This window comes from Dendrobates tinctorius, unplaced genomic scaffold (genome assembly GCF_039654945.1).
Source record: "Dendrobates tinctorius isolate UK_male_01 unplaced genomic scaffold, ASM3965494v1 ptg000120l, whole genome shotgun sequence".
NCBI lineage: Eukaryota > Metazoa > Chordata > Amphibia > Anura > Dendrobatidae > Dendrobates > Dendrobates tinctorius.
In genome coordinates, this window is record NW_027361788.1 from 7,365,168 (window position 1) to 7,377,711 (window position 12,544).

Here is a 12,544-nt window from a genome sequence, read left to right on the forward strand (position 1 = left end):
TCATTTTGCCCATTCAGATGAGACCTGGTTTGGCACATGGAGATGTAGTGCATTAGTGATAGGGTCCATCCATATTTTGGTGCTCATTGACATGGTTGGATGGCTTTTGCTTTCTTTGATCAATAAACGATAATTACGTATCTTAAGTTATTAGTAGTGTTGAGCATTCCGATACCGCAAGTATCGGGTATCGGCCGATACTTGCTGTATCGGAATTCCGATACCGACTTCCGATATTTTTTCAATATCGGAATTCGGCATCGGAATCGGAAGTTCAAAGTTGATTGACAGACTGACGTCATCATGATGCGCGGTGTGTGCGCATCATGATGCGCCGTCATTTCGGGCCTTCCGGGGGTCTCTGCCGGCCTGCCGGGGGGCTGTGCCGGCCTGCCGGGGGGCTGTGTGGACTGCCCGGGGTCTGTACCGGCCTGCCGGGGGGCTGTGCCGGCCTGCCGGTGGTCTGTGCACCCTGTGGGGGTCTGTACCGGCCTGCCGGGGGGCTGTGCCGGCCTGCCGGTGGTCTGTGCACCCTGTGGGGGTCTGTACCGGCCTGCCGGGGGGCTGTGCCGGCCTGCCGGGGGGCTGTGCTGATGTCCGGGGGTCTGTGCAAGCATCGTCCGATGGGACTACAAGTCCCATCGGGCGATGCCTGCTACCATGACAGTGATTGACACATTAGCCAATGATGGGACAGTAGTAGTCCCATCATCCGGATAATGTGTTAAATGTTAAAAAAAAAAAAAAAAAAAAATACTACATACATACTACATGCATGCTACATACATACTACATGCATGCTACATACATACTACATGCATGCTACATACATACATGCATGCTACATACATACTACATGCATGCTACATACATACTACATGCATGCTACATACATGCTACATACATACTACATGCTACATACATACCACATACATACTACATACATACTACATATATACTACATGCATGCTACATACATACTACATGCTACATACATACCACATACATACTACATACATACTACATATATACTACATGCATGCTACATACATACTACATGCATGCTACATACATACTACATGCATGCTACATACATACTACATGCATGCTACATACATGCTACATACATACTACATGCTACATACATACCACATACATACTACATACATACTACATATATACTACATGCATGCTACATACATGCTACATACATACCACATACATACTACATACATACTACATACATGCTACATGCATACTACATGCTACATACATACCACATACATACTACATACATACTACATATATACTACATGCATGCTACATACATACTACATGCATGCTACATACATACTACATGCATGCTACATGCATGCTACATACATACTACATGCATGCTACATACATGCTACATACATACTACATGCTACATACATACCACATACATACCACATACATACTACATACATACTACATATATACTACATGCATGCTACATACATACTACATGCTACATACATACCACATACATACTACATACATACTACATACATACTACATGCATGCTACATACATACTACATACATACTACACGCATGCTACATACATACTACATGCATGCTACATACATACTACATGCCACATACATACCACATACATACTACATACATACTACATACATACTACATACATACTACATGCTACATACATACTACATATATACTACATACATACTACATACATACTACATGCTACATACATACCACATACATACTACATGCATGCTACATACATACTACATGCTACATACATAACACATATATACTACATGCATGCTACATACATACTGCATGCTACATGCATGCTACATACATACTAATTCCCACGCAGCAATGGCATAAAGTGAGACTAGGGACTTTTTTTTTTTTAAGTGGCGGAGGAATACAGTGCGGAAGGATACCTACCTTCCGTCATTGGATTCCTGCAGCCCGTAGAGAACGGCAGCATCATCTGATGCTGCAGTTCTCTACCCAAGATCGTCGTGGGACACACTCGTGGACTGCTTCGGATCGTGGGTGAGTATTTTTGTGGTTTGTTATGTTAATATTTATTCCGTAGACGACAATGGCTTCGGGGAACAATGTGACAAGTATTGGTAAGTATGTTACTCTATGTTATATGTACTGTATGTCTATGTATGTATTGTATGAATGTATTGTATGTATGTAGTATGTATGTAGTATGTATGTAGCATGTAGTATGTATGTAGTATGTATGTAGCATGCATGTAGCATGCAGTATGTATGTAGCATGCATGTAGTATAAATGTGTTATGTATGTAGCATGTAGTATGTATGTAGCATGCATGTAGTATGTATGTGGTATGTATGTAGCATGTAGTATGTATGTAGTATGTATGTAGCATGCAGTATGTATGTAGCATGCATGTAGTATGTATGTAGTATGTATGTAGCATGTAGTATGTATGTAGCATGCATGTAGTATATATGTAGTATGTATGTAGCATGTAGTATGTATGTAGCATGCATGTAGTATATATGTAGTATGTATCATGTAGTATGTATGTAGCATGCATGTAGTATGTAGCATGTAGTATGTATGTAGCATGCATGTAGTATGTATGTAGCATGCATGTAGTATGTATGTGGTATGTATGTAGCATGTAGTATGTATGTAGCATGCATGTAGTATATATGTGTTATGTATGTAGCATGTAGCATGCATGTAGTATGTATGTAGTATGTATGTAGTATATATGTGGTATGTATGTAGCATGTAGTATGTATGTAGCATGCAGTATGTATGTAGCATGCATGTAGTATATATGTAGTATGTATGTAGTATATATGTAGTATGTATGTTGCATGTAGTATTTATGTAGTATGAATGTAGCATGTATGTAGTATGTAGTATGAATGTAGCATGTATGTAGTATGCATGTTGTATGTATGTAGCATGTAATTTTTTTTTTTTTTTTTTTTTTTTTTTACATTTAACACATTAGCCGGATGATGGGACTACTACTGTCCCATCATTGGCTAATGTGTCAATCACTGTCATGGTAGCAGGCATCGCCCGATGGGATTTGTAGTCCCATCGGACGATGCCTGCACAGACCCCCGAAGCCTGCACAGCCCCCCGGCAGGCCGGCACAGCCCCCCGGAGCCTGCACAGCCCCCCGGAGCCTGCACAGCCCCCCGGCAGGCCGGCACAGCCCCCCGGCAGGCCGGCACAGCCCCCCGGAGCCTGCACAGCCCCCCGGCAGGCCGGCACAGCCCCCCGGCAGGCCGGCACAGCCCACCGGAGCCTGCACAGCCCCCCGGCAGGCCGGCACAGCCCACCGGAGCCTGCACAGCCCCCCTGGCAGGCCGGCACAGCCCCCCGGCAGGCCGGCACAGACCACCGGAGCCTGCACAGACCCCCTGGCAGGCCGGCACAGCCCCCCGAAAGGCCCGTACAGACCCCAGAGAGGCTGTACAAGGGCAGGAAAGGGTTTTTCTTATTCCGATACCGGAAGTCCCATAGACTTGAATGGGACTTCCGGTATCGGAATCGGCGATACCGATACTTTTTTTAAAGATCGGCCGATACCATCCGATACGATACTTTGAAGTATCGGACGGTATCGCTCAACTCTAGTTATTAGCATTTAAGGTAACTGTGGAGTTCATGTATTCATTGATCACAGTGTGCTGACACATATTGTATGTCAGGATATGATTAAAAATCATTCTGCCAAATGCAATTATAGTGTGTGTGGTTCACAGCATTTGAAAGATGTCTGAAAAATAGCTCCATTTCAAGACGATTAGAACAGATGAGGTAATCAAGAATATCTGTTGGTGTTAATGGCTAGCTCAGATGTGTCCCGACAATCCAATATATGTTTCGCCATGCCTAATTGGCACTAATGGGGGCAGCTGACAAGTAGAACTCTTACAGATCAGGTCTGAAAATGGCCACATGTAAACATTAAACAGTGCAGCACTAAATCATTTTATTGAAAGTGTGCCAACCACAACAGAGTACTGCAGAACAGCTCTGATTCTCTTGAAGCTGATCTGCAGTACTCGGCAAAAGCTGCTACACATTGAAAGAAGCTGTGCAATGCAGTTGTGGAGAGAAAATAGCATACAAAAATAAAGCTTGTGTTAACAGGGCTTTGGTATGGCATTCTATGGTCGGCGAGGGAGGGGGAGAGGGGATGTCAGAGATTATACTGATCCCCCTTGATGCGGTCTCTGCAGCCCCCCCCACTTCTCCACGGTCTCCCTTCCTGCCTTCAGCGGTCACGTGGTACTGCTCATTAAACTCATGCATATGTGCATATTTATGAGTTTAATGAGTGGTACCACATGACCGCTGAAGGAAGGAAGGAAGACCGTGGAGAAGCGGGGCTGCAGAGACCGCACCAGGAGAGGATAAGTATATCCAATATTCACCTGTCCGGGGTCCATCACTGCTCATGGCTATCTGCTGCATCCTGTGTCAGTGACGTTTAGGCAGCAGGGGGTGCGGTGATGTGGTTAGTGCATGCCATGCCCTCTGCTGGCTGAATGTCACTGACACAGGAAGAGGCAGACAGCAGTGAGCAGCAATGGAGCCTGGACAGGTGAATATCTCAGGTGCCGGGTCCTGACCAGGAAAGGTGAGTATGGCATTTTTTGCAGCAGCAGCATAATGGGGCATAATATATGGAGCACCTTATGGGGCAGCATATGGGGGCAGCATATGGGGGCATAATATATGGAGCATCTTATGGGGGCAGCATATGGGGGCATATTCTATGGAGCAGCATATGGGGGCATATTCTATGGGGCAGCATATGGGGGCATAGTCTATGGGGAAGCATATGGGGGCATAATATATGGAGCAGCATATGAGGGCATAATCTGTGGAGCATGTTATGGAGCATCTTATGGGGGAATAATCTATGGAGCATCTTATGGGGCATAATCTATGGAGCATTTTATGGGGGCATAATCTATGGAGCATTTTATGGGGCATAATCTATGGAGCATCTTATGAGGTATAATCTATGGAGCATTTTATGGGGGCATAATCTATGGAGCATCTTATGGGGCATATTCTATGGAGCATCTTATGGGGCCATAACCTTTATGGAGCATTATATGGGGCATATTATTCTCTGGAGCATCTTATGGGGGCATTATTAACCTTTGTGCAGCATTATATGGAGTGTATTTTGTATGGAGCATCTTATGGGGCTATCATGAACTGTATGGAGCATTATATTGGGCTCCTGATTCAATATGGATATTCAAAAACATTTAACCTACTGATGTCTCAATTAATTTTTCTTTTATTGGTATCTATTTTTATTTTGGAAATTTACCAGTAGCTGCTGCATTTTCCACCCTAGGTTTATACGCGAGTCAATACGTTTTCACAGTTTTTTGTGGCAAAATTATGGGGGTGGGCTTATACTCATGTCGGCTTATACATTTTCCCAGTTTTTTGTGGCAAAATTAAGGGGGTCGGCTTATACTCGGGTCGGCTTATACATGAGTATACAAGTATATACGGTATGTTTTTTGTTTTCATCCTTATCATCTTTTCATCTCCCTTTTTTCAAACTTATCTGCTCGAGTTCTATATTCCCTGATCCTTGGCTGATGGGATCAACTATTTTCTTAACAAAATTTCACACACTGTCTATATGACTCATTATCTCTTTTGAGACCTTTTATCTATTGTGGGATCTTATGACCTACAATTACACTGTTTTCCTGCTTAATAACTCACTGAAAATTGCTATATGATCTTATATAAAATATTGTTTGTTTTCTTGACATTCCATCTATTGGTCCTTTTGCATAACATTGCCATGCATCTTTTAGTTTCCATACTATTCTATGGATAAGTTATCATTATCATGAGATCCTTTAAAGCACTCACTTTTAAATGAGACTATAGTTACACTTTTGGGGGGGAGTTTTGGATTAGGAAATTTAGAGTGTTTCTTTGTTATTAATTTGGAAGTGATGCTAGTATCAATTTCATCATCTGGATGGTCAGAAATCTGTGTGTGTAAACCTGGCTTAAATCTAACCTGTTTATCTGTCTGCTTTACCTTGTCAGGTTGCTGATTGATGGATAAGACAAAGTATCAATACAATTAACAAACATGGTCAAGATGGAAAACCATCAAACACTCAAGAATGGAAAAGAGAACATATGAACTTCTGAGAATTATTGCCTTATTCAGGATGGGAAAGTGTTTACCTCATTTGTCTATCATCGTTTAAGGGTAAAGCCCTCTTCAAATAACCAGCAGTTTATAAATATGGCCCACAAAGAATTTGGTTCACATAATGCCCCCCATGTTGACATTTTCCTTTTTTCAACAATTTTGTTAAAGGCCACAAGAAGAAACCCAAAACGAATATACTAAATTGGATCCGTAATTTTTAAGAATTTTTTTTTGTTTGGCACATTAATTGGAGGAACTGTAAGCGTTCAATTCTCCTAGGAAGAAGCCATAGAGGAAATCCAACAGTATACAGTATCTGCAGAAATCTATGATCTGTACAAGTACTACATGGATGCAATTATTCCTACAGCGCTAAAATTGCTCTTCCCCCTGCCTAATAAAAGAGCAAGTAGAGATGAGAAAATCGATTTGCCGGACGAAGGACCAGTGGCCACATGGGTAATATGTGGCTGCCGAACTGGATTCCTGCAAACTGCCGACATCCTGAGCTTCTTTTCCAATTAGTAGGTGGGAGGACATGCGTGCTTAACACTGCAACAATGATGTCGTACATGCAAATCTTAGAAAGCGCTGAGGATTCTGGCTGCTTAGTTCAATTTGCATGGATCCCGTAGACTTTGGTCCATTGTTATATGAATCAATATGCTCATTTTTATAGCTGGAAGCGCGATCCTTGCAATTATGGTTTCTTTATCCTATGCCTTGACACCGACATTACAGAAATTGAACTTGTTAAAACAGAATGTTTGGGAATTGCGTTTGCTTTGACGCTATAGCATTACATGTTTTCTGCTTCCTAAATAGTATAGTCTTCATTAGAAAGTTTTCTACCATTTTGCTGCTGCAGAGTGTCTGTAGTTTTTGCAAGATAAAAACAGAGCCTCCTTCTCGAGGTTTTCTTTGCTCTCTCCTCCATTTTCTCAGTGTTAGAGATAGCAGGAGGGAAAGTTGTTGTTCGCAGATCTGCAGAGGAAAAGAAAATTACAGCTCTGGGGCTGTGCTAATCCAAGTGTACTGTGCAATGCAGTATACTATACATCAGCATTCTGGAAACATGCAGAAATAACATCCAGCCTATATTACAGGGAGGGAAACTCTCACAAGAGAAAAATCTGAAACTTGGATATGAAAGTCCTTGCATATCAGGGGGCCTGAAAGCAAAACAAGATTAAAGATTGCTTTTGAAGGGAAAAAAATAGGTTTTGCTGTTTTTTTACAACTATTAATTATTTGAACTCAATACACTACATTATTGGGTTTGTTTATGACATTTACAATAGTCGTTGCATAGATTTAACAGTAACTGAGTAATTTTGCTTATTGCTACGTTTTGTACATGCTGTCTCTCGTGATCTTGTATATGGTATACATTAGTACACGGACAAATGGCTATTACGGCTTGTCTCGAGAATAATTGTGCTTGTAAATCTAGAAAGGACCAGAAGTCTCTGTATTAGGTGGCTGAACGGTTTTCCTTTACACTGGTTGATAACTGGCTCACCAACTTAGGAGTTTATTCTCATCTACGGAACCGAAAAACAAACACTGTTCTCCAAAAGTGAATCTTTTTATTTTTTATGTGCTGTAAATATTAAACGATCTATATAAATGCTCTGTTGTATGATATGTCTTTACATTGTTTATAGTGTAGTGTTATCTCATCCCATCTGCCTAACCAAATGTTTGTCACAAACCTATTTTTCACCTGCCTGCAATCTTGTTTAGAGGCTGTTATCACTTTTTTTTCATCAGAAGCCTAGAAAGAAATTGTTGAATATATTTTACAAGACTCCTGCTTCCTGCTCAGGACAAATACAGTGGGGGAAATAAGCACTTGATCCCTTGCTGATTTTGTAAGTTTGCCCACTGAGAAAGACATGAACAGCCTATAATTTTAAGGGTAGGTTAATTTTAACCCCTTAACAATCGCCGGTATGCCTTTTAACAGCGGTAGTTAAGGGTACTTAAACCACAGCACCGTTAATCAACGGTGCTGTGGAAAAAGTGTATAGCACTGCCAGAGTTAGATTTTCTCCGGGGTCTCGGCTGCTGAGAGCCGAGACCCCAGAAAACATGATTCGGATCGGTTTTTCCCGACCCCGCTTTTGCAATCGCCGTTATCAACCTATAATGGCGACCGCAAAAAAAAGCCACAATTTTGCATTTACTTTCTGTTAGGCATCTGGTTTCTGCGTCTGCTCTGCCGGAATCCAGAGCCTCACATCCTGCGGTCTCCTGCTGTCTATCTACTGCAGAGAAGATTACTTTGCAGCAGACCGCTCCAGAGACTAAGTTCCTCTGTGCTCCTACTGGGCATGCTCATGAGGCGATCTCCCATTGGAGATCGGGAGTCAAGTGCCCAGGTCCTGCTCCAGATCTCAATGGTCCATCTCGGAGATCTGGAAGGTCAGGCACGGCTATTAAAAGCACGCATGACCATTCGGCCATGCGCTAGTTTAGACTTTTCAAGCTAAATGTGTGAATGGTGATGGATGTATGACTCTGGTGACTGACTCATTTGAAACCCTTTCCCTCTGATATTACGCATGTGGATAGGGAATTAGTGCAGCAGTCAGCGCCAGTCAGTGGCAAGCCTTAGGCCACTGTGCACACCGCACCTCTGCTCTACCATCCGACATTTCGCCTGCTTCCTAGCCTTGTCGACTAGCGGTCGTGCCCTATACCGCACTGCACTTGCAGCCCTCCTTGGCGCCCGCAGTAGTGACGCCGCACACACGATAGGTCTAGACGGACGCTGCTCCTCTGCTTTGGGTCCTGCTCCTGTGACCAGATACCGTGTGTGCATTTCCCTTTGGTCTGTGACACTAACAGGCTCAGCGTTTTCGTATGTTTATGTTGCCGTGCCTCTGTGTGTGAACAGAGCCTGCTTTGCATACTTCGGGTGAAGTCTAACCCATGCGCATTAAACCGCCATATTGCTCGTCTGTCATTACCTAGCAGCGGTGTAACACCTACTGCACGGTGGACCCCGAGTGGCGAATGCACTTTATTATTTATTTTTATTTAGTGCGTTCAGCCGTTCCTAACATTATACTAGCGCCAGGCTCTGGCTAGTAATGGCAGATCAGCAGCAACTCCTTCATTGCATTTGCCAGCTAGAGGGCCGGTTGGCTACTCTTGAGAGTGTTATCGCAGCGGCGAAGTCTTCGGAGGCTGCTGTACAGGCAATCGCAAAGGCGGTTTCATGTATGTCTGTTATGAATGAGTCACCGAAGGAGGAAAAAACAAAAATACAAGCTAAGTCCAGAAAACCGGAGAGGTTGGTAGCTATCTGATTGCAGACCCCTGATCCTATTCACACAACTAACAGTAGCCGTGGGGGGTTCCGACAGTGCCCTAGACCCCTCAATCACAGCCAGAGAACTAAATAGGCCTAAAGAAAGAAAGGGGAAATCTAAACTGCCCCAGAGCAGTCCCCAAAGCAATAGACAGCCCCCAACATGTATTGTCGGTGAAAAGCAGATGAAAACACAAACACAGACAGAAAGACAGGTTGAGCAAACGATGGGGCCCAAATAACTAAATAGGAAAGGACAGAAAAGATGCTGGCTGCAATCCGCAAAAATTCTGCCAAAATAATGTCCAACACGTCTGATAGAAAAAAGGCCCTGAAGTCACTAGACTTCAAAAACACTATATCAGCACAGTATATTCTGAAGACTGAGCAAAAGATCAACTTGACCAGAGACAAAAATGGAGCTCAGCCTGTACCAACCAGAGCTGGCTGAACACAAACACTAAGTAAACAGACAATATCTCATGGAAAAATAAGAGAGCAAATACTTAGCTTTCAGAAGACAGGTACTGAACTGGTTTGCAAGAGCTCAGAGCAGAAAGGATCACCAGCACCCCTGTAGGGCGTCGGCTGCCTTATATCCACTCAGTGATTCCGGGTGTCCAATCAGGCTCCACCTGTTCAGATGACAGGTTCTTCCCAACCCAATCAATTTCACTACCTCTCTTCACCCGCAGAGGGAGTTAATCAGACATCAACGGTGAAGGGGAAAATGAACTCACAACATATGTCCATGTCCTCCCCTGCGCCGACAGTTTCCCGCCTCCCGTTGCCCGAAAATTTTCTGGTGATTGCGCCTCCTGTAGGGGTTTCGTGAGCCAGTGCTCTATCCAGCTGGAGTTACTGGCTGCGCGATTCCCCACGGAATGGGCTAAGGTGGGGTTTATTATTTCCCTTCTGTTGGGCAGGGTGTTGGAGTGGGCCACGCCACTGTGGGAGCGTGGTGACCCTGAGGTTCGGACCGCTGCTCAGTTCTTAACATCTATCAAGCAGGTTTTCCTGGGACTACGGGTCACGCATGATACCTCTCTTCAGCTCCTTGCATTAACTCAGGGATCCCTCTCGGTCAGCCAGTATGCTGTCCATTTTTGGACACTGGCTTCCGAGCTGGAGTGGTCTGATAGTGCCTTCATCCCTGTGTTTTGGAGAGGTTTAGCTGAGCATGTTAAGGATGCTTTATCTACCAGAGAGGTTCCCGCAAGTCTGGTGGAGCTGACTGCCATTGCCACCCGCATTGATCTGGAGCATGCTCAATCCAGACGGAGGGTTACTCCGGCTCCGAACCTCTTTGAACCTCTGGAATCACCCGAGCCAGAGTGTTCACTCCCAGAACCCATGGAGGTGTCTCGTGCCAGTTTCGAGGCGCATCCGGCACTAAGCTCCACTTGTGGCTACCACTGTCAGCACTCTGTTCCCCAGGATAACGGGGCCCCGCAATGGCCAAACACTGTGCCGCTGGGCAAGACCTTTGTCCCCCTCGCCTTCGGCCGAAGGTTCTCACGTGGGCACATGCGTCCAGGGGGAGTGGTCACTGTGGCTACATGCAGACCACAAAACTCCTGGCAGTGTCGTATTGGTGGCCGCACAGGGCTCGGGACATTAAAAAATATATTCGGGCATGCGCCTCATGTGCTCGGGATAGCCTCCTTAAGCAGAGAGTGGAAACGTCCGCCGTTCCACTTCAACCTATGCTTCGGGCGGTTTTGCCGCTCCCGTTGTCTCCCATGTGTCCTTTCTTAAACCTGGCGATCTTGCCGCCTCTGATACCTTCCACGTGTCCCAGATTTCCGTGTCATCTACCGGGACATCAGACTTGCCTTCGGACGAGTCTGAGACCTATGCCTCTGATGGGCACAAGGTGGTGGATTGGAAGGCTCAGAGGGCAGGGGGCCCTAGGAGGGGGGTAATGTTAGGCGTCTGGTTTCTGCGTCTGCTCTGCAGGAATCCAGAGCCTCACATCCTGCAGTCTCCTGCTGTCTATCTACTGCAGAGAAGATTACTTTGCAGCAGACCGCTCCAGAGACTAAGTTCCTCTGTGCTCTTACTGGGCATGCTCACGAGGTGATCTCCCATTGGAGATCGGGAGACATGTGCCCAGGTCCTGCTCCAGATCTCATTGGTCCATCTCGGAGATCTGGACGGTCCCGCACGGCTATAAAAAGCGCTCATGACCGTTCAGCCATGCGCTAGTTTAGACTTTTCAAGCTAAATGTGTGAATGGTGACGGATGTATGACTCTGGTAACTGACTCATTTGAAACCCCTTCCATCTGATATTATGCATGTGGATAGGGAATTAGTGCAGCAGTCAGCGCCAGTCAGTGACAAGCCTTAGGCCACTGTGCACACCGCACCTCTGCTCTAGCGTCCGACATTGCGCCTGGTTCCTAGCCTTGTCGACTAGCAGCCGTGCCCTATGCCACGCTGCAGTTGCAGTCCTCCTTGGCATCCAGAGTAGTGACGCCGCACATACGGTAGGTCTAGACGGACGCAGCTCCTCTGCCTTGGGTCCTGCTTCTGTGGCTAGATACCGTGTGTGCATTTCCCTTTGGTCTGTGACACTAACAGGCTCAGCATTTTCGTATGTTTATGCTGCCGCGCCTCTGTGTGTGCGTACTTCAGGTGAAGTCTAACCCGTGCGCATTATACCGCCATATTGCTCGTCTGTCATTACCTAGCAGCGATGTAACACCTACTGCACGGTGGACCCCGAGCGGCGAACGCACTTTATTATTTATTTTTATTTAGTGCATTCTGCCATTCCTAACACTTTCTCTCTCCTCTGATGTGATTGCACATCAGAGGAGTGAGAAATAGGGTCCCCGATCCCCCCCAGATACCTGCGGGAAGAAGATGGTGGGTGCATGTGCAATGCGTCCACCGAGAAATGCCGACCGGCACACGGCAGATTACATTCATGGTACATTTTGATCACTGTGATAAACCCTATCACAGTGATCAAAATAGAAAAAA

At 45.0% G+C, this 12,544-nt stretch overlaps 1 protein-coding gene across 1 annotated transcript in view; it reads left to right on the top strand.

The window, feature by feature from the left end:
- ADGRD2 (adhesion G protein-coupled receptor D2) overlaps positions 1-7,866 on the top strand; it is a 739,028-nt gene extending 731,162 nt beyond the window's left edge. The window contains exon 30 of the mRNA XM_073541421.1: positions 6,124-7,866. Within this exon, the coding sequence (XP_073397522.1) occupies positions 6,124-6,131 (8 nt within the window). The 3' untranslated portion in view covers positions 6,132-7,866. The remainder of the gene's footprint in view (positions 1-6,123) is intronic.
- Positions 7,867-12,544: the final 4,678 nt, after the last annotated feature.